Source organism: Balaenoptera physalus (genome assembly GCF_965194825.1).
Source record: "Balaenoptera physalus genome assembly, chromosome: 3".
NCBI lineage: Eukaryota > Metazoa > Chordata > Mammalia > Artiodactyla > Balaenopteridae > Balaenoptera > Balaenoptera physalus.
The window spans coordinates 64,163,955-64,191,862 of record NC_138890.1 but is presented as its reverse complement, the minus strand read 5'-3'; the positions used below and the strand labels follow the sequence as shown (position 1 = coordinate 64,191,862).

The window sequence follows — 27,908 nt, the reverse complement described above, 5'->3', positions numbered from 1 at the left end:
TGTTGAATTTAAAACCTTTGATGAGGAGTTAGAGGAGAAATAAGACATAATGAAAATGATGGAGCCAGGGAAGAAAATCCCTAATTCCCACATTTCATTAGCATGGTTTTCATTTTGTGAGCACTCTGCACGTCTCTTTGTGTTTTACCAGTGCCAAACCGTACAGAAACAGAAGGGCTGTGAGACAAGAGCAAAGAGTGGGTGCTGTAGAGAGCAAATGGAGAATCCCACAGGGGAATGTGCATTGAGGTTAGCCTGCAGCCCCCCACGTTTTCAATAGCAAATAGCAAATGATAAGCTGTTCCAATTTATCATTTAAGAGCAATGTTAGTTAGAAGAATTTCTGGCCCGTATTTTTTGAAACAAAAACCTGCTAAATGAAAAACAAATCACGTGCTAAATGACTTTGTGTTTTTGTTGATCATTATCAAATATTCTGAAACATCTTTTTATTAGTTTGTTCCTTTCTTCCCAAAACCTTGTTGTAAAAAAAGAAAGAAAAGAAAAGAAAATGTTACTGTGCCAAAATTAGAAGGCTTACACATCGATCTTCGTGTCATGATTGAGGGGACTTCATTCCTTGGTGTGTTTCTTTTAAAGAAAACAAAGCACCTTTTTGTTTTCAAGTTTACTGCCTCATTTGTCCCTGCTCCTTGTTTGTGCCAAAACTGAAGCTCAGACACGTGAAGCGATGCCTGTCTGACTCCTGAGAAGCTGTCCTGCATCCATTCTCCTGTCTCCAAGGACGGTCTCCCTGGGCAATTACTAATCCGGGTCTCTTGGAATCACAGGAGCTCCAGGACTGAATATGTAGGGTAAATGTTTTCCCTGGTGAGTCTCACATTCACCTAATTCATGCAATGCCCAAAAGCAGAGATAGTGCTTTCTTCTGCAAGAGACAGAAAATATGGGGAGTTGGGGGACCTAATTATAGTCTTACCTGAGGATGTGATGTGTGAAGGTGAGGGGGTGGTCTGGAACATGGAAGGAGAATAAGTGGCAATAAAGAAACATTTTCAAGTGGGGACAAGGTATGTTGGAGCCCATGTAGAAGAGCCTCAATCTTCTGAGATGAGATGCGTAGAAAATGTGAGAGTGGCAAGGAAATGACCTCGAGCTTGAGATTAAGCATGGTTTGTACTGGCCATGGGAGCTGATAAATGGGAAATGAAGGAAAGGATTGCCAAGCAGCTGGGACTCAGGAGGCCAGTCTCTGTGATGCTCCAGGAGTGTCCAGCTGCGCAGGAGTGGGAGAAGAGGACGCGATAAGCAGAGGGAGGCCCCAAGGTAGCTAAAGCATAGAGTCGACAAGCTTGATCGGAAGGGCTGACCATGACATCTAGGCTGGACAGAGAGGCAAGAAAGAAGCCAGCTGGGAACTGGGAGAGGTTTGAGAAACTGAAGTCGTGATGAGATGAGCCATGACAGGACACGTCCATGGAACGCCTTCCTGCCTCAGCCACCACCCTGCATCCTTGTGCGTCTGCCTTTTCTGATCACTTGCCTTTCTTTCTACTTCAGTGCCCTTCCCATTCTTTAAGGTTCAGTTCAAGTCCTGTCTGCTCCATGAAGTTCTCCTAGCTCTTTCTAGGTTTGTCAGTGCCCCTTCTTGAGACTCCCTCCCAACTTTTTTTCTGGGGCATTTAAGTTCTTTCAGAATTATAGTCATATATTGTATCCATCGTGTACATCTTACTTCCTTGTGAAGAAGATGTGCGGCCTCTCGGGATAAGAACTATCACACGCTGCTTTTATTTTCCTAACGTTAAACACTGTTTGAACCCAAATATGCTTAATGTTTCAAGTATAGGTGGATTTCCAGTAAATAAATGGCATTACTACCATATACTGGAGACTACTTGGTGGATTTTGTCAGATTTTTTATACTGGAGAGTTTGCAGTTTGCTGTCCTGGTCACTCATGAGAAGTTCAAAATATCTGTCAAATAATTCTTACTTCCAATATAATTTATCTCTCTGAACCATTTTGATTCCAATAAAATATTCATGGGAGAGGGGATCCCAAGAATATTTGCACAGCTATTAAATTATGACAAAATCAGAAGACCTGACTTTGTCTAGACATTTTATATTTCCTTGGATGAAAGATAGAGCAAGTTTGCTCTTTAATATAGTGACCAGGATCTTGCAACAAATGAATATTAAATGATAGGTTATGATAGAGAACCGTTGGTGTGTTGTACAGAAGACAACTTCTCTGTGTGGACCGAAAGGTCAGCTCTGTCTCTAGCTAGCTGATGGGCTTGGACAAGACACTTGCTCTTTCTCCTGTTTCCCTATTCAGGAGTTGCATGGGTGGACTTTGAGCTTAAACAGTGTAGAGCTGTTGGAACCGCTGCAATCAGCAGGTCTGCATCGCCACAATGTGGTCTTCCACTAGTGGACGCCATGGAGCAGACTTCAGAGCCTCTGCCTCTGCCCCCGGGAGCAGCCTGCATGACTTTCCCATCTGGACTGACGCATTTGGGTCTGAAATGGAGCAGGATTATGAAAGTCATTGGTATAATTCGATTCCATCAGCTCTTCTAAAGGTCTTCCTTGGCCCTCTGGTTTTGAGTCATGCCCACTCTGGAAGCTTTGCAGTTTTGCCACCACAGCCTGTTGCCATTGAAACAGAGTTTATCCTTTGTGGAAAATGCTGATCCTTCTAATGCCTTGCTCTCTTTCTTCATAGGGCAGTTAATCTTTTTCTACATAGTAAAGCTAGGTTTCAGCCTCCCTGGGCTCCTGGATTGATCTTCACAGGCAAAATCTTAGAAGTGACTTAAATTGTAGAAGTTCAGAGCAGAGGGAAACCTTAGGAATCATTCCAGCCAGATGCTCTTGTTTTACAGAAGAATGTCTGGTCCAGAGAGGAGAAGTGATTAGTCCAAAGCCACACAGCCTCTCAGGGAGTGATTCAGGGCTGGAGCCCAGGTATAATTGTGAAGCAGAAGTAGAACCAAAAAGGGACCCTCAACCAGGTGGTTCCCCTTATCTTTCATTAACTGTCCTCTCAGGCGCCTTCAGTGATGTGGAAGGTATGTGATTTGCAGCTTGCTTTAGTCTGTTTTTGTGTAAATATCCTTCATTTTACCTTTATTGGCAGCTCATTATGTGCCAGGCACTGGGCTAAACTCCCAAAATGCAGTATGTCTCATTTAATCTCAGGCTTATAAGGACGGGCTCTGGAGCAAGCAACCTGGGCTCAAGTCGCAGCTGCACTTCTCGAGGGCCATGTGGGTTGGGACAAGTGATATACCCTGCTTGCACCTCACTTTCCTCTGCTGAACTTGGGGGATAATTATAGAACCTCTTTCTGTTTGGTGAGATAATGCAAACAAGCCGCTTAGCACAGGACCTAGCCCATAGGAAGTACCCCCAGAAATGGGAGCTATCGTTTTTATCAGTCTTAGGCATTAGTTGTGTTCATATTGACATTCAACATAACAACCATCTAAATGTTCTATTTCTCATTTATAATGTGAATGAACTATTGAGTGTGTATAGCTACCAATGTGTTAATAACTGTATTGTTTTCACTTCATCGTACCAATAATGTTTTTGTGAGATGAATACATAAAACCAAAATGATATAATTATCCTTAAAAAAATCTATTCTTCAAAAACAGCTTATTTTCTCACAATGCCTTTCTTTACCCTCAAATTCTAAAAGAGAAAAACAAAAAGAAGAAAATATTCCAGGTAAAGGGCATCATCACACTTCTTTCTGATAGTTGCTTTTGTTTTTTCTTCTAAGGATTGGCACTCTGTTGTTGGCTCTGACCAAATATCCCTTTTAGCTTTGGGATTATGTACTTTTCAATCTGTAGGAGATAATCACAGTTAAATTTTTTCTTCATAGAATAGGACAGCGAAGACTTGGATCCCCCATATTGGTTAATGTGGCAGTGTTGCCCAGAACCATGCATAATGATAGACCCACATGTTTACAAGTTACGTAAGGCTTTGCCTTGTTGACAGCCATCAAAGTTAACACCTCACAGCTCGAGGATTCTGCTTGATTTCCCCGTGTCTGGCTCAGCATTCAAAGCAATAGCTGTTTGCAGCTTGATGCATTTTAAACCTGAAAACTGGGGTTCTAGATATAAATAGTACGAACAGTTGGACAACAGCATTACCAACACGGTGAGATCACTTCCAGGAAAACACTGCAGTGTAGCAATGGGAATAACATCTGGCCTTTCAACAGTTGCATTTGATTTAGACTTGGACATCCTACATGAAATAGAGGCTGTATTTATTAATGACTTCAGTTTCCGTGCAATCACTCACTTTAACTCGCAAAGCAAGACCTCCACAGCCTATTCGTTAAACCTACTATGTTAGGGTATGGATGCAAAGCTCGCTTGACTTAGTAATTGCTTGCTTGCCTGTTCCTCCCTGCCCCATCCAGTCCCCCTTCATGCCACGACAAAGGAGTACAGACAGAGGGGATCCTAGGGAGCCAAGTTTGTCTTTTTTGTTGGTGGTGATAGGCTGGGGCTGGGGCTGGAGAAAATGTCCATTAAATAAGGTAAAATGTGAATCTTTTCTTTCCTCTCTTTATTTCAGCATCTGGATATCATTATAGTTTTCCCTGTGTAACAATGAAACCCTCAATTTTTTTTTTTGCTGGGTACTTGGCCAACCAAAATAAAGACTCTATTCCCAGCCTTCTGTGGAACTAGATGTGAAAGTAACTAAGTTCTGGCCAATGAGATATAAGCAGAAATAGTACTTGCAAATTCTAGAAAGTGTTTTTACAAGGACGTTATGAAATCCCTCTTCTTCTCCTTCCTGCATTTGGAATGTGATCCTAATAGCTGGAGTTTCAGCAGCCATTTTGGACTGAGGCAGCTTCAAAATGGAAAATATATATAGTGGAACAACAAGGTAGAACAAGGCTGGGTTTCTGACACCATGCAGGGTCTTAATCTTAGGTGGAGAACCTCCAGATTATTGTGGAAAGTAGTAAAAAGGAGTAATGTGAATAAAATTTTCAATACAGCTCAATGATTTATCAATAAAGAAAGCTCTATATAATACCACTTGAGGAAAAAAATGTATCTTGCAGTTTGAAGTGTAGAAAATGTGTCCACTGTGTCAGTTTGCTGATCACGTTGTTTACCTTTCCCGTATTTCTACCGGCTTTTTGTCTGCTGCTTCTTTCAGTTACTGAAATTGGTGTGCAATAATTTCTACTACGATTGCACTTCTGTTTCTCTTAGTGTTTGAAGCTTGATTTGTGTGCTAATATTTTGAGGCTATTTTATTAGAGGCCTACAGTTTTAGAATACTTATATTGTTCTCTGAATTAAACTATTTTTAAAAGTGTTTCTCTTTACGTCTGGTAATGCATTCTATTTTGCAGTCTACTTTATCTTTAGATATTAATATAGCAAAACCAAATCTAGTGACTTCCATATTATCTTTTTCAATCCTTTCAATCTTTCTGTATCCGTCTGTTTTAGATATAGCTCCTGTAAATGGCATCTATTTGGGTTTGTAGTTTTAATTGTCTTGTAATCTTGGTCTTTTAATTAGGACATGTAAAACTGTTTTAACCACCCTGAAGAAGCAAGATAGACCCCTACCCAAATTTTGGTTTGGATGTTGAGACAATGACAACATGCATACACACCAAGAGGGTATGAAAAGATTTATTACTTCGTAACTGAGGCTGTCTGGGAGAACAGGTGAGACCTCTCAAGCAGGCCTGAAATGGCTTGAGAGCAAGGAAAGGAGACTGTAGTTAGGAGACTGGGTTGGGATTGGGATGCCTTCAAACAAAAGGTCTTGTGTGGCTTGAATCTCCCACTGGTGCCTTAGGAGGAAGTACCCATATTTTTCTTACCAGATGTAGAACAGAAGGGAAGAGGGAAGGCAGAGACTGAAGAACTGTCAGCAAACATCCCCAAACGGAGGCAGACTTTTTACTGCCTAGACCAATTCACTTAATGTAAAAACTGATACATTTTCAATTAAATCTACCATCTTACTCAGTGTGTTCTATTTTCCTTGCCTATTCTATATTATTTCTTCCCATTCTTGACCTCCTTTTGACTAATTATTTCTATATGGCATTTACCCCTCCATAAACTTGAAAGTTTTATATGATTTGTAGTCATTCTTTTAATACTTAGTCTAGAGATTACAGCGTGCATTATCAAAATCCAGTTTTAATTGGTGTTTTTGTTGCTTTCTGGACGCTCCAGTGGTTTTATTTAATACTTTAACTCTCTGCTATTGTTTGTATTTTAATATTTTATCTTGTAAACACACAATACGTCATTATTATTATATGCAGTTGAACGTCACTTGGATTTATTCACATATTTTCCATTTTCATTTTTCTTTGTTTCTTTTCGCATCTCCAGACTCCCGTCTGGGATCATTTTCCTTCTACCTGAAAGAGCCTTTTTAATATTTCTTTTAGTGCAAAGTAGTTGGAGAAAAACTTACCTCATTTATTCTTTGTCTGAACTTTATGTCACAATTTCTGAAGAATGTTTTCCGTGGGTATAAAATTCTAGGTTACCATTGTATTTTTCAGCCCTCTGGAGATATCATTCCAGTGTCTTTTGACTCCCATTATTTTTCTTTAGAAGTCAGCTTTAAGTCCAGTAGGGACTCCATTGAAGGTCATCTGATTTTATTTGTTTTTGTCTTTGGTTTTCAACAGGTTTATTATGATGTATCTATGTGTGGATTTTCCTTTTTTTTTTTTTAACATCTTTATTGTAGTATAACTGCTTTACAATGTTATATTAGTTTCTGCTGTATAACAAAGTGAATCAGCTATACGTATACATATATCCCCAAATCCCCACCCTCTTGCGTCACCCTCCCACCCTCCCTATCCCACACCTCTAGGTGGTCACAAAGCACTGAGCTAATCTCCCTGTGAGATGCAGCTGCTTCCCACTATCTATCTATTTGTTATCTATCTATTTTATATTTGGTAGTATATATATGTCAATGCTACTCTCTCATTTTGTCGCAGCTTACCCTTCCCCCTCCCCGTGTCCTCAAGTCCATTCTCTACGTCTGCGTCTTTATTCCTGTCCTGCCCCTAGGTTCATCAGAACCTTTTTTTTTTTTTTAAAGAAATTCACGTTCTTTTATTTTATTTATTTATTTATTTATGACTGTGTTGGGTCTTCGGTTCTGTGCGAGGGCTTTCTCTAGCTGTGGCAAGTGGGGACCACTCCTCATCACGGTGCGCGGGCCTCTCACCATCGCGGCCTCTCTCGTTGCGGAGCACAGGCTCCAGACGCGCAGGCTCAGTAATTGTGGCTCACGGGCCCAGTTGCTCCGTGGCATGTGGGATCTTCCCAGACCAGGACTCGAACCCGTGTCCCCTGCATTGGCAGGCAGATTCTCAACCCCTGCGCCACCAGGGAAGCCCCAGAACCTTTTTTTTTCCTTTTTTTTTCTTTAGATTCCATATATATGTGTTAGCATACAGTATTTGTTTTTCTCTTTCTGACTTACTTCACTCTGTATGACAGACTCCAGGTCCATCCACCTCACTACAGATAACTCAATTTCATTTCTTTTTAAGGCTGAGTAATATTCCATTGTATATATGTGCCACATCTTCTTTATCCATTCATCTGTCGATGGACACTTAGGTTGCTTCCATGTCCTGGCTATTGTAAACAGAGCTGCAATGAACATTGTGGTACATGACTCTTTTTGAATTGTGGTTTTCCCAGGGTATATGCCCAGTAGTGGGATTGCTGGGTCATATGGTAGTTCTATTTTTAGTTTTTAAATGAACCTCCATAGTGGCTGTATCAATTTACATTCCCACCAACAGTGCAAGAGAGTTCCCTTTTCTCCACACCCTCTCCAGCATTTATTGTTTCTAGATTTTTTGATGATGGCCTTTCTGACTGGTGTGAGGTGATACCTCATTGTAGTTTTGATTTGCATTCCTCTAATGATTAGTGATGTTGAGCATCCTTTCATGTGTTTGTTGGCAATCTGTATATCTTCTTTGGAGAAATGTCTATTTAGGTCTTTTGCCCATTTTTGGATTGGGTTTTTTTTTTTTTGATATTGAGCTGCATGAGCTGCTTGTGTATTTTGGAGATTAATCCTTTGTCATTTGCTTCATTTGCAAATATTTTCTCCCATTCTGAGGGTTGTCTTTTCGTCTTTTTTATGGTTTCCTTTGCTGTGCAAAACCTTTTAAGTTTCATTAGGTCCATTTGTTTAGTTTTGTTTTTATTTCCCTTTCTCTAGGAGGTGGGTCAAAAAGGATCTTGCTGTGATTTATGTCATAGAGTGTTCTGCCTATGTTTTCCTCTAAGAGTTTTACAGTGTCTGACCTTACATTTAGGTCTTTAATCCATTTTGAGTTTATTTTTGTGTATGGTGTTAGGGAATGTTCTAATTTCATTCTTTTACATGTAACTGTTCGGTTTTCCCTGCACCAATTGTTGAAGAGGCTGTCTTTTCTCTATTTATATTCTTGCCTCCTTTATCAACGATAAGGTGACCATATGCGCGTGGGTTTGTCTCTGGGCTTTCTATCCTGTTCCATTGATCTATATTTCTCTTTTTGTGCCAGTACCGTACTGACTTGATTACTGTAGCTCTGTAGTATAGTCTGAAGTCAGGGAGCCTGATTCCTCCAGCTCCGTTTTTCTTTCTCAAGATTGCTTTGGCTATTGGGGGTCTTTTGTGTTTCCATACAAATTGTGAAATTTTTTGTTCAAGTTCTGTGAAAAATGCCATTGGTAGTTTAATAGGGTTTGCATTGAATCTGTAGATTGCTTTGGGTAGTAAAGTCATTTTCACAATGTTGATTCTTCCAATCCAAGAATATGGTATATCTCTCCATCTGTTGGTATCATCTTTAATTTCTTTCATCAGAGTCTTATAGTTTTCTGCATACAGGTCTTTTGTCTCCTTAGGTAGGTTTCTTCCTAGGTATTTTAGTCTTTTTGTTGCAGTGGTAAATGGTAGTGTTTCCTTAATTTGTCTTTCAGATTTTTCATCATTAGTGTATAGGAATGCAAGAGACTTCTGTGCATTAATTTTGTATCCTGCTACTTTACCAAATTCATTGATTAGCTCTAGTAGTTTTCTGGTAGCATCTTTAGGATTCTCTGTGTATAGTATCATGTCATCTGCATACAGTGACAGTTTTACTTCTTTTCCGATTTGGATTCCTTTTATTTCTTTTTCTTCTCTGATTGCTGTGACTAAAACTTCCAAACTCTGTTGAATACTAGTGGTGAGAGTGGACATCCTTGTCTTGTTTCTGATCTTGAGGAAATGGTTTCAGTTTTTCACCATTGAGAACGATGTTGGCTGTGGGTTTGTCATATATGGCCTTTATTATGTTGAGGTAAGTTCCCTCTATGCCTACTTTCTGGAGGTTTTTTTTATCATAAACAGGTGTTGAATCTTGTAGAAAGCTTTTTCTGCATCTATTGAGATTATAATATGGTTTTTATCCTTCAATTTGTTAATATGGTGTATCACATTGACTGATTTGCGTATATTGAAGAATCCTTGCATTCTTGGGATAAACCCCACTTGAGCATGGTGTATGTTCCTTTTAATGTGCTGTTGGGTTCTGTTTGCTAGGATTTTGTTGAGGATCTTTGCATCTATGTTCATCAGTGATATTGGCCTGTAGTTTTCTTTCTTTGTGACATGTTTTTCTGGTTTTGGTATCAAGGTGATGGTGGCCTCATCGAATGAGTTTGGGAGTGTTCCTCCCTCTGCTATATTTTGGAAGATTTTGAGAAGGATAGGTGTTAGCTCTTGTCTAAATGTTTGATAGAATTCGCCTGTGAATCCATCTGGTCCTGGGCTTTTGTTTGTTGGAAGATTTGTAATCACAGTTTCAATTTCAATGCTTGTGATTGGTCTGTTTATATTTTCTGCCTCTTCCTGGTTCACTCTCGGAAGGTTGTGCTTTTCTAAGAATTTTTCCATTTCTTCCAGGTTGTCCATTTTATTGGCATATAGTTGCTTTTAGGATTCCCTCATGAATCTTTATATTTCTGCAGTGTCAGTTGTTACTTCTCCTTTTTCATTTCTAATTCTGTTGATTTGAATCTTTTCCCTTTTTTTCTTGATGTGTCTGGCTAGTGGTTTCTCAATTTTGTTTATCTTCTCAAAGAACCAGCTTTTAGTTTTATTGATCTTTGCTATTGTTTCCTTCATTTCTTTTTCATTTATTTCTGATCTGATCTTTATGGTTTCTTTCCTTCTGCTAACTTTGAGTTTTTTTGTTCTTCTTTCTCTAATTGCTTTAGGTGTAAGGTTAGGTTGTTTATTTGAGATTTTTCTTGTTTCTTAATGTAGCGTTGTATTGCTATAAAGTTCCCTCTTAGAACTGCTTTTGCTGCATCCCATAGGTTTTGGGTTGTTGTGTTTTCATTGTCATTTGTTTCTAGGTATTATTTTATTTTCTCTTTGATTTCTTCAGTGATCTCTTGGTTATTTAGTAGCATATTGTTTAGCCTCCACATGTTTGAATTTTTTACAGTTTTTTTCCTGTAATTTATATCTAGTCTCATAGCATTGCGGTCAGGAAAGATACATGATACGATTTCAATTTTTTTAAATTTACCAAGGTTTGATTTGTGACCCAAGATATGATCTACCCTGGAGAATGTTCCATGAGCAGTTGAGAAGAAAATGTATTCTGTTGGTTTTGGATGGAATGTCCTATAAATATCAATTGAGTCCATCTTGTTTAATGTATCATTTAAAGCTTGTGTTTCCTTATTTATTTTCATTTTGGATGATCTGTCCATTGGTGAAAGTGGAGTGTTAAAGTCCCTTACTATGATTGTGTTACTCTCGGTTTCCCCTTTTATGGCTGTTAGCATTTGCCTTATGTATTGAGGTGCTCCTATGTTGGGTGCATAAATGTTAAAATTGTTATATCTTCTTCTTGGATTGATCCCTTGATCATGATGTAGTGTCCTTCTTTGTCTCTTGTAATAACCTTTATTTTAAAGTCTATTTTGCCTGATATGAGAATTGCTACACCAGCTTTCTTTGGATTTCCATTTGCATGGAATATCTTTTTCCATCCCCTCACTTTCAGTCTGTATGTGTCCCTAGGTCTGAAGTGGGTCTCTTGTAGACAGCATATATATGGGTCTTGTTTCTGTATCCATGCAGCCAGTCTGTGTCTTTTGGTTGGAACATTTAATCCATTTACATTTACGGTAATTATCTATATGTATGTTCCTATTACCATTTTCTTAATTGTTTTGGGTTTGTTTTTGTAAGATTTTTCCTTCTCTTTTGTTTCCTGCCTAGAGAAGTTCTTTTAGCATTTGTTGTAAAGCTGGTTTTGTAGTGCTGAATTCTCTTAACTTTTGCTTATCTGTAAAGGTTTTAATTTCTCTGTCAAATCTGAATGAGATCCTTGCTGGGTAGAGTAATCTTGGTTGTAGGTTTTTCCCTTTCATTACTTTAAATATGTCCTGCCACTCCCTTCTGGCTTGCAGAGTTTCTGCTGAAAGATCAGCTGTTAACCTTATGGGGATTCCCTTGTATATTATTTGTTGCTTTTCCCTTGCTGCTTTTAATATTTTTTCTTTGTATTTAATTTTTGATAGTTTGATTAATATGTGTCTTGGCATGTTTCTCCTTGGATTTATCCTGTATGGGACTCTCTGCACTTCCTGGACTTGATTGACTATTTCCTTTCCCATGTTAGGGAAGTTTTCAACTATAATCTCTTCAAATATTTTCTCAGACCCTTTCTTTTTCTCTTCTTCTTCTGGGACCCCTTTAATCCGAATGTTGGTGCGTTTAATGTTGTCCCAGAAGTCTCTGAGACCGTCCTCAGTTCTTTTCATTCTTTTTTCTTTATTCTGCTCTGCAGTCGTTATTTTCACTATTTTATCTTCCAGGTCACTTATCCGTTCTTCTGCCTCAGTTATTCTGCTATTGATTCCTTCTAGAGAATTTTAAATTTCATTTATTGTGTTATTCATCATTGTTTGCTCTTTAGTTCTTCTAGGTCCTTGTTAAACGTTTCTTGTATTTTCTCCATTCTATTTCCAAGATTTTCGATCATGTTTACTATCATTACTCTGAATTCTTTTTCAGGTAGACTGCCTATTTCCTCTTCATTTGTTTGGTCCGGTTGGTTTTTACCTTGCTCCTTCATCTGCTGCGTATTTCTCTGTCTTCTTATTTTGTTTAACTTACTGTGTTTGGGGTCTTCTTTTCTCAGGCTGCAGGTTCATAGTTTCTGTTGTTTTTGGTGTCTGTCCCCAGTGGGTGAGGTTGGTTCAGTGTCTTGTGTAGGCTTCCTGGTGGAGGGGACTGGTGCCTGTGTTCTGGTGGGTGGAGCTGGATCTTGTCTTTCTTATGGGCAGGACCGAATCCAATGGTGTGTTTTGGGGTGTCTGTGAACTTAGTATGATTTTAGGCAGCCTCTCTGCTAATGGGTGGTGTTGTGTTCCTCCTGTCTTGCTAGTTGTTTGGCATGGGGTGTCCAGCCCTGGAGCTTGCTGGTTGTTGGGTGGAGCTGGGTCTTAAATATGTCCTGGGTCTTAGTGTTGAGACGGAGATCTCTGGAAGAGCTCTTGCCGATTGATATTACATGGGGCTGGGAGGTCTCTGGTGGTCCAGTGTCCTGAACTCGGCTCTCCCACCTTAGAGGCTCAGGCCTGACACCTGCCTGGAGCACCAAGACCCTGTCAGCCAGATGGCTCAGAAGAAAAGGGAGAAAAAAGAAAGAAAGACTAATAAATTATAAAAAATTATTAAAATTTAAAAAGTAATATTAATTTTAAAAAAAGAAGAGAGCACCCAAACCAATAAACAAATCCACCAATGATAACAAGTGTTAAAAACGATACTAAGATAAACATAAAAATCAGAAACAAATCAGTCACAGACAGCAAACCCCAAGTCTACAGTTGCTCCCAAAGTCCACCACCACAATTTTGGGACGATTTGTTGTCTATTCAGGTATTCCACATATGCAGGGGACATCAAGTTGATTGTGGGGATTTAATCCACTGCTCCTGAGGCTGCACAGAGAGATTTCCCTTTCTCTTCTTTGTTTGCACAGCTCCTGGGGTTCAGATTTGGTTTTGGCCCCACCCCTGTGTGTAGGTCGCCCTGAGGCCTCTGTTCCCACCCAGACAGGAGGGGGTTAAAGCAGCGGCTGATTAGGAGGCTCTTGCTCATTCAGGCCAGGGGGAGGAAGGGGTTCGGTAGTTATAATTGAAATGCGGGGCGAGCCTGCGGTGGCAGAGGCCAGCATGACGTTGCAACAGCTTGAGGCTCACCATGTCTGTGTGTTCTCCTGGGGAACTTGTCCCTGGATCACGGGACCCTGACAGTGGTGAGGTGCACAGGCTTCTGGGAGGGTAGGTATAGATAGTGACCTGTGCTTGCACACAGGATTCTTGGTGGCTGCAGCAGCAGCGTTAGCGTTTCATGCCCGTCTCTGATAGCTGTGGCTTGCGCCCGTCTCTGGAGCTCATTTAGGTGGTGCTCTGCTTTCTGTGGGCAGATGGGGGAGGAATCCCTTCTCCTCGCACACCCTGAAACAATAGTCTCTTGTCTCTTAGGCAGCTCCAGACCTTTTCCCGGACTCCCTCCCAGCTAGCTGTAGCGCACTAGCCCCCTTCAGGCTGTGTTCACGCAGCCAACCCCAGTCCTCTCCCTGGGATCCGACCTCCAAAGCCCGAGCCTCAGCTCCCAGCCCCCGCCCGCCCTGGTGGGTGAGCAGACAAGCTCTCGGGCTGGTGAGTGCTGGTTGGCACCGATCCTCTGTGCGGGAATCTCTCTGCTTTGCCCTCTGCACCCCTGTTGCTGTGCTCTCCTCTGTGGCTCTGAAGCTTCCCCCCCGCCCAACCCCATCTCCGCCAGTGAAGGGGCTTCCTAGAGTGTGGAAACTTTTCCTCCTTCACAGCTCCCTCCCACTGGTGCAGGTCCCATCCCTATTCTTTTGTCTCTGTTTTTTCTTTTTTCTTTTGCCCTACCCACGTACATGGGGATTTTCTTGCCTTTTGGGAGGTCTAAGGTCTTCTGCCAACCTTCAGTAGGTCTTCTGTAGTAGCTGTTCCACATGTAGATGTATTTTTGATGTATTTGTGGGGAGGAAGGTGATCTCCAGGTCTTACTCCTCCACCATCTTGAAGGTCCCCCCCATGTGTGGATTTTCTTTCATTCCTGTTTTGGGTTCCTAGAGCTTCTAGAATCTGTGGCTTGGTATCTTTTATCAGTTTTAGAAAACTCTTAGCCGTGGTCTCTTAAAATATTGCTTCTGATCCATTCTCTCTGTAATCTCCTTTGGAGACTAAAATTTTTCTTATGTAAGACTTGCATCTCATTGTCTGTATTTATTGTCTTTACTCTTCCTCTTACACTCTCTTCTATATTATTTATTTATTTATTTATTGTTCATGCTTCATTCTGAAAATTTTCCTTTTTCTAACCAACACTTCTCAAATTTTAATGTCTTTAAAATGACCCGGGGATCTTTTAAAAATATGGATTCTGATTAACTAGGTCTGTAGTGGGGGCTTAGATTCCACACATCTAAAAAAGCTCCCAGACATTAAAAGGATAATAAGTAAAAACTAAGGAAGTATAAGTAAAGGGTGAGTTTTAGTCAGTAGGAATGTATCATCATGCTGGTTATGAGCAGAACCCAGATTCACATTCGGGTCTATCTGATTCTAGAGCCCATGTTCTTTCCATCATGCTATAACTTCATTAGATCTGCATTAATCAAACTAATTACTAAATGGAAAAAAGTAGGAACATATCAATATTGGTTCATTAATTTTAATAAATGTACCATGTTAATGTGATATGTTAATAATTGGGTGTGGGTTACATGCAAACTCTGTACTACCATTGCAACTTTTCTGAAATCTAAAACCATTCTAAGATAAAAGTCTACAGGCATACCTCATTTTATTGTACTTCACTTTGTTATGCTTTGCAGATATTGCATTTTTTACAAATTGAAGTTTTGTGGCATTGTCAGATGATGGTTAGAATTTTTTTTAATAATAAAGTATTTTTAAACTAAGGTATATACATTACATTTTTAGATATAATGCTATTGCATACTCAGTAGACAACAGTATAGTATAAACATAACTTCTATATGCCCTGGGGAACCAAACAATTTGTGTTACTTGCTCGCTTTATTGTGGTGGTCTGGAACTGAACCTGCAATATCTCCAAGGTGTGCCTATATTTAAAAAAAAAACTCCTAGGTTATGTCAGTGCTGCTGGTCTACAAATCACAATTTAAGTACAGTATTCTAACCTGTCTTACCAATATTCTTTTCAGTTATATCTAATCTACTGTTAAACCCACTCATTAAGTTATTGATTTCAGTTATTGTATGTTTAATTTCCAAAACTTAAATTTGGTTCTTTTTCAGAATAATTTTTAGTTATCTGACAAAAATTCTCAAGCTTGTCTTTTAGCTCTTTAAATATACATAGCAGAGTTACCTTAAAGTTTGTGTGGTAACTCTAACGTCTAAAGCCTTTTCAGGTCTGTTTCTTCTCTTTATTGTTTTTCTCTCATGTTGTCTTTGAGTGGCTCTGGTTGTTTTTAATCTTGTGTTGGACGTTGTATTTACAAAATTTTTTTGTAGAAATAGAGTACTAAGATGAGGTTATAATTCCAGAGAGGAATTATGTTTGCTTTTGCTAGATCCCTAAGCATCCCAGCAAGCCAGGATGAGCTCGGAAAAGCTCAGTCCAAGAATGAGATGCACTATAGTCCCTGCAAAAGCTTACCTACTTCTCTTTGCCTCTACTCTTGGGGTGCAGCTTTTCAGTGTCCCAGCCCAGAGCAAGGGAAATCACTTCTATCCTCCTCCAGTTGGCAGGCCCTGGATTCCACTGCTTGATCCCCTAAGCTGTGAAAAGTCTTTTCAGACTCTGAGTGTAAGCAGTGGGTTGGATTAGTTCCACCAGAGGGCACTGAGAGAAAGGCCCTTCCCTCATTTAAAATGATTTCTCTAATTTTAACAATATACTCCTCTCCCAAGTCCTCGTAATGTAGAAGTCCCTTTATTCAACCCAAGTACCAGTGACTTCAAACAGGAAATTTAAGAACACCATGGGTTTCATTCTACATCCTTCTTCCTCCGTATCCCAAAAAGTCACAAATTCAGATTGAAGAATAAACTTGGAAATGATGTGCGCTGTCAAGGCAGAAATTTAAGTTCAGCTTTGTGGTTCTCAAATGTTAGTGGACATCAGAATTCTTGATAAGGTTGTTGACCGTGCGTATGTCTGTGTTCTATCCCCAGAGGGTTCTCAGTCAAAGTGTTTTCCACACACTCTCTGGAGTTGTTTTGATGCAGGTGGTCCCTGGGCCACACCTTGTAAGACCCTTTTGTGATTGTGGACTGAGCAAAGGAACCCTGAACTGGATGTGATCAGAGTGAGTTCTTTGGCCACTGGCCCACTCTGAGAGCTTGGGCCACTCACTGTATCTCTCTGTTTCCAAATTAATTAATCAAAAGATGGGTTCCTGACTCACGCCCACTTCCCCAGATGCTCTGTGAAGGAAGGTACGAGGTCAACATGTGCTCCCTATAATCAGTCCAAGAACAGAAATACTTACTCTTTCAGCCTGCTTATCTGCTAGGCATGTTCTAAGCTGAGATCCTCTGGGATTCCTTCTTGTGCATTAACATCACTTAGGACTATTTACAGTAATATTCATTATGGCCAGGTGTGGCTTTAAGCTTTCATGTCTCTCACTGTTACTAAGAAGACCTGTATTGTCCCAACACTGTGGCTCCTGAGAAGCAGGTGGCTGAGGACAGCACCTTGGGACCTGTTTGCTTGTACTTGGTTTGGAGTCGTGTGACTGCCTCAGGCTGCGCAGGCAGAGAGGACAGTCAGCTCTAGGTGGCGTTATTGGAAGAGGGACCTTTGTTGACAAGGTTTTGGCTTCTGACCTGGGCCCATTTTGAATTGTCTGTGATCTGGTGTGGGCAAACGGTCTCATCCTGCTGACAGACAGTTAAAGGTCAGACAAATTGTTGTCAATTCGAGACGGCAGATAGACATTAAGAAATAAGACCCTGTTATTTCTCCTATTCTCTGTTCTAAACATGATTTATCAAGAGAGTCATCTGTAAAAGAAAGCATCTGTCTTAGTTTTTAAATTTTTTTTACAAAGTCAGCTCTTTGGAGGTAAAATATAAAAGGAGAGAGACGGGCATAACAAAGATCAAAGTCGTCTGCTCAGCACTGTTGGTTGTGGAGGTTGAGAAGCTGGTGTATGACTAGGTTAGTGGGTATCAGTTGAGAGAATATGCATATTTATCAAGCACCTACTGTGTGCCAGGCCCTGTCCTGGGAGCTAAGGATAAAGAGGTGAATCAAAAGCAGTTCCTCCTCTCGTGGAGCTGATATGCCGGGGGAAGAGCCCTAGTCCCAGCAGTGTGATTAGTTGCTTAATGTCTCTCCAAACTGCAGTATGTGCCATGAAGGAAAAGAACACGGTTCTGTTACAGCAGATAACAAGGGAGCCTGGCCTAGACTGAGGGTCAGGGCGGGCTTCTGTGAGGAAGTAATGCCTGAGCCAAGATCTGGAAGAAGGGCCGGGGATGGGAGGGGGCTGGCGCTGGGGCAACACCAGGGGCAGAGAAGGGAGGGCGCCTGGGCGCAGGGCGTAGCATGTGCCATGACCCCACACGAAGATGCCCAGTGTGTCCCGGAGGAGGAAGAGGGACGCACGGGTGAGAGGAGCCCACGGTGGAGGCGGTGGGGAGGAGCGGAGAAGCCTTTATAGACCACGTGAGAGACTTTGGGTTGTCTTAAACCGCTGGAAGGTTTAAGCAGAGTAGAGCCGTGATGGGGTTTGTGTTTTGAGATGAGGACCCTGGCTCAGTGGGGAGTCTGGTTAGGAGGATGGCCAACAAGGACCCAGGAAGGATGGCCAACAAGGACCCAGGAAGGATGGCCGACAAGGACCCAGGAAGGGCAGGTAGGAGGACGTTGCAGTGTTAGCAGCCGGGCCTTAGCTGGCAGCGGAGCTGGAGAGAAGTGGGCAGATTTCAGAGACGTTGAAGAGGGAATACAGGCAGCAAGGTGACAGTAACACTTGTCTTTGCTGTGCTGTGCTCACCTGCAGTCTCTCTGTCACAGGCCAGCAGGAGGTATCTGAATGGATATCGATAGTCCTGTCGGCCTCTCTGATGAGCCCAACACAGAATCTAGAATGGTCCGTTCCCAGCCAGGGTTTCCGAAGCGACTGCAGGGCAGATATTTCCATTGCACACAGCTCAGGTGTGTGGGGAAGCTGACAGCTGAGCACGGGCCCTCTGCACGTGGCACCGTGGGGTAGCGAGGGGTGGCTGGTGCGTAGCTCCCTCCTCAGTGAGTAGAGAGAAGCCTGTCTCCCATCCTGACTGTGGGCCACAGCTCTCCTCCTCTCTCCCCGTGTCAGCTAGCTCAATTAAACGTACTTCTCCATCTCCATCTGTTCCGTCCCTTCTCATAGGAAGTGATTTTGATTAGACAAAACATGGAGGCTACCTGAGCTCCGAAAGGCTTAAGTCACCCTAGTACATTTTCTTAGTCACGCTGTGGGTCTCCACCCCTCTCATTCTCCTTATTTTATGCTTCCTCTCTCTTCATCATATTTTTATACTGCTTTTTCTCTGGATTTCCCATCCATGCTGAGAACAAATGACATGCTAACGTGTTCAGTTGGTAGCATATGTGGTAGCTTTGAAAGAAAGTGTCAGAATGTGTAACAGAAGTTATAGGGCAGTGGAAAGTATCCATGGCAATGTTACCCTGTTTAGCAAACAAGTTAAGAAAATTTATGCTGAGATAAAGCATAATTTAGAGATACGCTTTGGCTGGTCCAAATTGAAAACTGGTATTTTCCACCAGTTGACTGCAAAGCAAAAATAGTATTCATACACTTTGTGCCTTGAACTTTATAGCAACAGTGAGACAGGATTTCTCAGACTGTGGATAATTATAAAAGTGTCACGTGACTTTGGGGTGTATCCATGACTCATAACACCATCAAATTTCATTTAGGACAAGTACACACCTTTTTCCCTGCAGTAAGATGACCTTTGGTCATCCCTAATTCACCAAATATTGTTTTTCTTGCGAATTCTGCAAATATGTTAAGATAGAAACCTTTCTATGAAATCCAAAAATGCTTACTTAACAAAATCAGTATTTATAAGAAGTAAGTGCGTGGCCATCACTCACCAGTGGTGCATCCCCAGTGCTACTCACTGGAGTCTTCAGGGTTCCAGCCACAGGTGTCTCTGTACGCCTCAGTGCCTTTGGAATTACCTGGAGTGGATGTCTCTTGTCTCAACTTGGCCCAAGTGAAAAGATTAAAAGCAATAGCGTGATGCAGTTTTCTGGAGGAAGGTCTGGTTTTCGTGTTGGCTTTGAAACTGACGTCAATTCAGTTTTCTTACACATACAGTATGTCAAAACAAATTAGGTCCTGACATATGGGTTCTCCGGGATTTGAACCATACTTGTCCGCCTAGGAACTGTGTACTGCAAAGGAACTATGAAAAAAATCTAAGAGGACCTAAGTGTGGGAGCTTTCTAAAAGGTAGAAATCTAGAGCAACCATCTTCCAATGTCAAGGGCAGTAAGTGACCAGTCGGTAAAGATTTGTGTCATCACGGAAACAAATAACATGCTGCCCTTGCTAGTTGTCGATGATTCATTGTTGGGAGGACTTTTTCCTGGTAGCTGGAGTTAGACATATCCTGGGTAGTGGTATATATATTTTTATAATGCTGTATAAACATAAAAATAGACCATTATCCAATTACCCAAAGAGCTATCGCTAACATTTTATATTTTTGAATGTTCTTACAGTGTGTGCGTGTCCTTTTGTGATTCAAACTACTTTTTTTCATCCAGCAATATATTATAAATACTACACTGTGCTGATGAAAACAACATGGAAATCTGCTTATTTGGGATGTCACATGTCACTGAGCATAAATGCTTAGTACATAGTAAGTATTCAGTAAATATTTGAGGCAATAAAATGACAAGGGCAGCATGGTCTAGCTTCGGCGTGAATCGTAATAGGCATGTGCAAGTCTCTCTGTATAAAACAAGTTGATAACATCTACTCTGTTTTTGGTGATCCTTGTAATTACCTCAACCAGAAAAGATTTTCCGATTTATGGCATTTTTGTCATTCTTCGTCTGTCCTTAAGTCTGCCAGGCTGAACCCAGGCTACTCAGGTGGCACAAGGCAGGTTCTGGGTCTGTGGCTGCCTTTCCAACCCCAGGGTCTTCCCGTGAAAACACGAATGGTGAGGCCTCGGCCCCCAGGTGCTCAGTGCAGGGAGAGAGGCGCGTTCAGCCACCACCCATCCTGAAACCCCACCGTGCACCCAGGGAGCACTTGGTACGGTCCTTCTTCTTCTGCCCACCTACCCCATCTCTCCCCTGAAATCACAGATAGCTGCCCAACTGAGGATGGTGTTTGCAGTTATTCAGAACACGTAACCTAACTTGGGATAAGCAGAGTTAAACCACCTTATTCTATGTCAGAAAATCTGACTGAGTCATTGTTTGAGTGAAGTCATTTTCCAATCCGTTTATCCACCAGACCTCCCATGTTGAACACTGTAGCTTTACCTCTTCATTTTCCAAGTTACAGAAAAAAGTAGAAAATCTGGACTACAGCTCTGTGATGCTCCAGTCAGTAACTTGAAAGGGAGGAATAAAAGCAAGGGAGCCAGAGGCCACATGAAGCGGAACATCACCTATTGCATCTCAGAAGCACAGGCATTTGTCTTCAGAAGGACATGTGGCAACCCTAGAAAATCACGTCTGAAAAATTATTCCAAACAGGGTTCAAAACATAGACTTCAGATGAAACAGACTCAGAGGAGTAAACACCAACAAAACAGAGGATTTCAAAAATCTTTGAAATGTACACAGCCAAAGAGTTGTTTTCTGTACTTGGTGGGGTTTCAGGTTTAGCTCACATTTATCACTTCCCTCTCAGACAAAATTTTCTGAGGCTGCAGGGCCATGGAAGGCTACTGTGAAAAGGCCCTAGAACATCTCCACCAGCCAGCAAGAGGAGACAGAGCCCAAGACACACTGACAGAGAAAGTACCATAAAACCTTCTTGCGGTGGCCCAACTCCCCTCCTGCCCGGAAACGCCTGCATACCCCACTGGCTGACTCACCCAAGAGCAGACAATAAGCAGTCACATTTGTTGATTAAAAGTCAACCTATCTAGAATATAAATAGTCCTTTCAAGTAGCTACATTACTCTATCTGTGAAACATGTAGGAAGTCTGCTCTGTGTCATTTTTCCATTAAAATGCAGTCTTAACAGAATTCCAGCTACCCAATAACATCTGCTCCAAATTTTCTTATGATTTATATGACCATGTGGCCAACTCCGTGAATAAATATAGATTTTGAGAGGGACCTTGTTCTAAATACAAGTAAAAGTAGAAAGATAGGTATTTAATGACATCATCAGATTTGTTTTAGATCTTAGAACATCATATTGTCAACCAGATGTCCATATATCCATATTTATTATTTCATGTCAGTGAAACATAAGAGTGCTTCAGATGTATATGTTCTCTGTAATTAATTCTGAATATTTTACACAAATTATTTCCATAACAGCTGCAGGCAAGAGAAAGAGCAGATTCTGTGAACTCTGCTCTGTGGCTGGTGAAACTCAGTGGTCATGCAGCAATTCAAGAACAGGTCACATCCCATTCTTCTGACTCTCAGATTACTTTTTGGTTGATAGTTTCAACTCAAGATTATAAAAAAATTTTTTTTTTAAAAATAAAAGTAAGAAGGAAATACATGGCCATATTTGATTGAGGGTAGAGGGGAGTGACAATGCCATTCAAATGTCAGGAAGTTCCTATGTCAGGGTGGCCTTCTACTTTGGCGGGGAGTTTTGTTTTGGCTCACTCTGGCCGCTGTGTGGGGAGCGGACCGAACTTTTGGGATGCAAGGGTGGAAGCGGGGAGGCTGTGCCACCCTTATTCCAGGTGAGAGACTATAACCGCTTGGACTTGGGTGCTTGGTGCTCACGGTGCAGATGGAGAGCAGGAGGTCAGCTCAGGAGAGATGGAGAAGGCACATCAGAGGGCTTGCTGCTTCTTATGGAGGGTGAGGGAGCACATGGGGAGAAGCTGGCCCTCGGGTCCCTGAGTGGATGGTCCCACCACACATCACAGGAAGAGGCCAGGGCTCAGGTCAGGAGTTTCAGTCTTAAACTGGCACGCTGGTGAGACTTCAGGTGGAGGTGGCAGCTAGGAAAGCAGGCTTGGTGCTGGGCCTCAGCCCCGCGCACACCGAGTCAGCTCTGCTGTTGTCTAGGTGGTAGGTGAGTGTCCGTGTAAAACGTTTTTTGGAGAAAGTAGACTGTGACCACAAGAAAACAAACATTGAGAAACACTGCTGTAAGCAATGGGGAGTCAGTGGAGGGTTTTAATCAGGGAAATGAGTTGAATGGATGTGTAGTTGAGTCCACCTGGGAGCAGCAGAGAGGAGCTGGAAGGTTTCAGTCCCCACCAGCCCCTCACCAGCTGTTTGGACTTGGGCTAATTAGGTCAACCCTCTGAGCCCAGGTTCTCTGACAGCCAAGTGGAGATTGGACTGCTTCCCTTGGAGGGTTGTTATGAGAGTCGGAATGAACATGTCTAGGATAGTACACACTTAACACGTGTTGGGTCGCTTCTCCGTGACTGAGCACGTCTCCATGCGGTTCAGCAAGGGGGCGGCAGGAGGGTAGTTCCAGCAGCGTCCCCAGCAGGGGCAGGTGAGTCCTGGCCTGTGGGAGGAGGGCAGAGTCCAGGCTCTGGGTTGCGGACAGTGGTCAGGGCAGTGCTGATGAGTGGGGCTGGGGCCTCTGATGCAAGGTGGTGTCGCGGGATTTGGGCGAAAAGGGGAACATCTGGGGTTTGGTCAGGTGGCGGGACCGCCCGGCAGCCCTGTGTGTAAACAGGCCCTGTGTCCCCGCAGCCCCCAGCACTAGCCAGCAGAGCTGTCTCCCCTTCCTTTCCTCTAGGGCCCTCTCTTCCCCTTTCCATCTCTGCTGCTGCTCGCGGCCACGGCTGAGCTCATAGCCTCTTCCTTCCTCTTCCTGCCTCCTGGCTCCCTGGCTCCCAGGCCCCTCTGCTCTTCTCTCCGCTTTTCCCACAGCACTAGCCCTTGAGCGCACTCTCTTTCTTTTCCTACCTCAGAACTTGGTTTCCAGTCCTTTACAGTCAGCGTGCTAGTTGCGAGCTCTTTCCTACCAAACAAGGGATTGCTTTCTTTCTCTCTGGCTCTCTCCGGGGCTGGAGCCCTGCTGATTCCTCCTCCCATTCCAGCTGCTGCCCTTACCAAGCCTCATCTTGCGGGAGGTGTCCTGAGTGACAGCAGGAAGAAAGGGTCGTGGTTGGCTATCCAAAGGCCACATGAGACAGCATGACCCGGGCAGTGGCCCTCCGGCACTTGGTGCGAACAGGGATGCCTTTCTTTGGTGGGAAGCCCTATGCCCCTTTCCAGGACCTGGCTCCTTTGGAAGTCAGACTATAACCAGGCTAGTGTCTGGGGCATGTGGATTCAGAGCAGGGGGGTGGAGCTGGTCCCCAAGGTTCTTCCTTTGGGTCAGGGTGAGGCCTCTGCAAGAGCCCTGCCCCACTGCACCACGTGGGGAGAGCTGCGGGGAGGACAGATGCCCTTTGAACCTCCAAATCCAGGCCTCTCTTGCTGAACACATGTCCTTTTTTGTCCTCCTCTCCCTCTCCTTCTGGGCTTCTGTTGCTGAGCAATGCCTCTTTAAGTTGGTTAACTCACCATTTAAGCGACACTTTGCTGTCAGCCTAGGAGCTCATCTGTGTGGGAGAGACACATTTACCCATGTTCTAGGAACCGGTGTCTGAACAGGCATCTATCTGTAGGCATTTTCCTAGGCTTCCTCTTTACAAATCACGTGCAGATCTCCACTTCCGAAAGGTATGTCCTGTGATGTGTCCAACAAAGTCTGAGTTGACTCGGAATATACAAAGAATTTTTTAAAGTCAACTTTGAGGCATAATTTGACTTAAAATACATCCATTTTAAGTATACAGTTTGATGAGTTTTGGCAAATCTATACATTCATGTAGCTACCACCACAATCAAGATACAGAACATTCCCATCACCCTAAATAGTTCCTTTGTGCCTCTTTGCTACGCTCCCCCGACCCCTGCCCCAGGCACCCACTTATCTGCTTTCTGTCAATATAGATTCGCCTTGCTTTTTCTAGGTTTTTATATAAATAAATAATATAGTATTATTATAAATAATATAGCATAATGTTTTTGAGATTCATCCACATGATAGCATGTTGTTAATAATTTATTCCCTTTTTTAATCTGAGCAGTATTCCATTGAATGGCAATAAAAATTTGTTAATCTCTTCACCCGATGATAGATATTTGGGTTGTTTCCAGTTAGCTATGACTACAAATGCCTTTTCCGATTCTGGATGTAGCACCTGGAGTGACCATAGTTATTGCCCTTAGAGAGTTTGAAATCTTGGCAGGAAGAGATTTAAATGATGTGATACTTGTGACGGTTTATTATTGGATGGAGTCAAGTGCAGAAATGCCTTGTATTTGTGTCAGGTGTTATGGAACAGTCGGAGAATGAGAGTACAGTGAGCGGGACTCACTGGGGGTGATTTTATTTCACTGGGGGGTGGGGGAGATATTAAAGACCCGTCAGATGAACAGGGACCATGGGGCAAGGGTCATGCCTCTGGGAGCAGGCTAGGGAAGGGCACAGAGGGTAGCAATCCGGGCAGGTAGGACGGGCCATGCAGATACCCTCAGACCTAGATTAGAGAGTCTGTGTTCAGTGAGAGCAAGACAAAGAGCTGGAAGGCCTTGGATACTGGGATTAGAAGCCCAGAATTGATGTTCCCAGGCAAGAGAATGGAGTTGCTGCTGGTTTTGGAGAAGGGAAGGGCATGGGAGAAAGCAGTGTTTCTGAAAGATTCCCTTGTCATTGATGTGTGAGATGGTTTGAATGGAGCAAAGAGTGCAAGAAAAGAGAGAATGATGGGTGTTGATTTGAGCTTGTTTTCCTGATGGCTTCATGGGTGAAGTCTGATTGCCTTCCCAGCTGCAAAGGCATGCCCGGTGGGTGGTGGAGTTCAGCAGAGAAGCCCCAGGGAAGGAAGTTGCAGAACCCGCCAATGCCATGGCATATTAGTGTGCCATTGCTGCGTAACAAATTAATTCAAACTTAGTGGCTTAAATAATTTTTTTTAATCTCACAGTTTTCATGGGTCATGCCTAGGTTAGCTGGGTTCTCAGCTCAGGCTCTCACCAGGCTGAAATCAAGGTGTTGGCTGGGGTTGTGTTCTCATTTGGAGCTCAGGGGCCTCTTCCAAGCTCGTTCAGGGTGTTGGCACAATTCAGGTCCTGCAGTTGTAGGCCTGAAGTCCCCATTTGCTTGCTGACTTAGAGGCTGCCCCAGGTCCTAGCCAGGTGGCCCCCTCCATAGGCTGTTCACAACGTGGCTGTTTGCTTTCTTCCAGGCCAGCAGGAGAGTGCCTGTTGCTGCTGCGTCTCTTTTACAGGCATTCAGATTGTCAGGCCCACCCAGGATAACCTCCCTTTTGGTTAACTCAGGGGATCTTAATTACATCTACAAAATCCTTTTTGCCATGTAAAGTAACATAATCATTAAAGTGATATCCCATCTTGTTTACAGGTCCACTCACCCTCCAGGGGGGGAGATCCTGCAGTGTGCACACCAGGGGGTGGCAATCTTGGGGGCCGTCTTAGAATTCTGTCTCCCACACGTGGTTGCTCTTTTGACTCCCTGTTTCTCCACCTGTAAAGAGAGGGGCTCTGGGCTAGGTCCTCCCAGAGGTTCTGCTCTGTGTTTCCCTTATTTTATGATTATGAAGTCAAGTTGGAAACACTGTTACCAATCATCTCATCCACAATGTGACTTGAAGATTGTGGTGCCCAGGTGGGCAGAGATGTCTGAGAATCATTGAGAGGGGTGCGGGCTGCCAGGAGTGACAGCCACGTGACAGGCAGGTGGGTAAGTTGTGGAATGCATGGTTGGGGTAGTTAGGGCGGCTCACGCATGTACTCTTTCATTCCCTTCTCTTTCTTCTCCTCCTTCTTTTCTACCAGCACATGGTAGGATTGTACCTCCCCAGCTCCTGGGTGATTCAGCACAGCCGTGTGACTTACTTTAGCCAGTGAAATGTGAGTAGGTATGATGTACATCATTCTGAGCAGTTTTACAAGCCAGTGTGTGTGTTTTGTCTCACTCTCTTTTCCTCTGACACAGTGACTGGCAAGATTTGAGATGGTGGCTCCATCGGCCTGGGTCCCTGAGTGCGGGGGATGCAGAGCAAAGCCTCAGCCAACCCACAGTGGGCTTGAGAAATAAACCTGTGTTGTTAAAAGCCCCTGAGATTTGGGGTTCTTTGTTATTGCCACATAACCTAGCCTATCCCTGACTGATACAAAGGAGGGTATCACTGTTAATCTTGCTGCCACCTTCTCTGTCTTTTTTAAATTGAGGTATAATGAACATACAACATTATATTAGTTTTCAGGTGTACCACATAATGATTCAATATTTGTGTATATCGTGAAATGAGCACCACAATAAGTCTAGCTAACATTCGTCACCACACACAGTTACAAGTTTTTTTCTTATGAGCAGAACTTTTCAGATCTACTCTCTTAGCAACTTTCAGATATGCAATACAGTATTATTAACTCTAGTCACCATGTTGTACATTACATCCCCAAGACTTTTTTTTTTAGTAACTGGAAGTTTGTACCTTTTGTCTGCCTTCACCCATTTCACCCACCCCCCAACTCCCTGTCTCTGGCAACCACCAATCTGTTTGGTATATCTATGAACTTGGTTTTCTTTTTTATTTTTTTAAGATTCCACATGGAAGTGAGATCATAGTATTTGTCATAGTATTTGTCTTTCTCTGTCTGACCTATTTCACTTAACGTAATGCACCCGAGGTCCATCCATGTTGCAAAAATAGCAGGGTTTTCCTCCTTTTTATGGCTGAATAATACCCAATCGTATGTATAGATTACATTTTCCTTATCCGTTCATCTGTTGGTGGACATTCAGGTCGTTTTCATCTTAGCCAGGCTTCTGATCCAGTTTCTGCTGTGAGATACAGCTGAGGACCCAATCCAAAAACCTTCATAAAAAGTGATTGTGTTGCTCTATAGTCATGAGTTTTCTGTCATTCAAACAGAACTACCCACCTGCTCACTGAGGGAGGACACTCTCTCAGACCCTAGTACCTCAGCCCTCCTGACAAATAAGCTAATTTATTTGAGAACAAATGAGTGTAATTAGCACATTCAGGGAAAGCTGCCAGTCAAATGCAGCCACACCTGATTTGGAGATGTTTCATGCAGTTTACTTGTCATCTCTTTCCGAAAATCTCAATTACCATGTCATCTGCACCGAATCCTCTTTCTTTCTCTTCTTTCCCTACACCTATCATTTGTCTGTCCATCGTGTAAGCATCTTACGATTCTTGTTTTTCCAGACTTTCATGCTGACGATGGCTTTCTCTTAGGGTCTTTTCTGCCACCACCCGCAAAAGGCCACTCAGCCGTTTCCTCTTCCTGTGTATTTTGAAACTCTGTTCCTTCTCTGGTGTCTTCTCAAATCGCAGCCACCTTCACACCTGTTCAAATGCTCTGTTTGCTCCCCTTCCTCTGGGGACCACTCTACCCCCTTCTTCGTAGACTTGCCTTTGAAACTGTCTGCTCCAGGGTTTCTTCTCATCCTCCTCTCCCTTATCTTAGGGCTTCAGGGTGGCACTTCGTTACTGGGATTATCTACAGTCATTCTCTGGCTCTCAAGACTTTTGTCCCTGCTG

The 27,908-nt window shown here is 42.7% G+C and overlaps 1 protein-coding gene across 2 annotated transcripts in view; it reads left to right on the top strand.

Moving 5' to 3' along the window:
- The window catches only part of LOC309657341 (F-box/LRR-repeat protein 21), a 59,688-nt gene extending 32,454 nt beyond the window's left edge, over positions 1 to 27,234 (top strand). The window contains exon 4 of one of the 2 annotated variants that reach the window (XM_082454651.1): positions 21,013 to 27,234. In XM_082454651.1, coding sequence (XP_082310777.1) covers positions 21,013 to 21,026 — 14 coding nt within the window. In that variant the 3' untranslated portion in view covers positions 21,027 to 27,234. Of the gene's footprint in view, positions 1 to 2,854; positions 5,922 to 21,012 lie in introns of those variants that run through there. The other variant, XM_082454650.1, reaches the window with a different exon arrangement.
- The last annotated feature ends 674 nt before the right edge of the window (positions 27,235 to 27,908 follow it).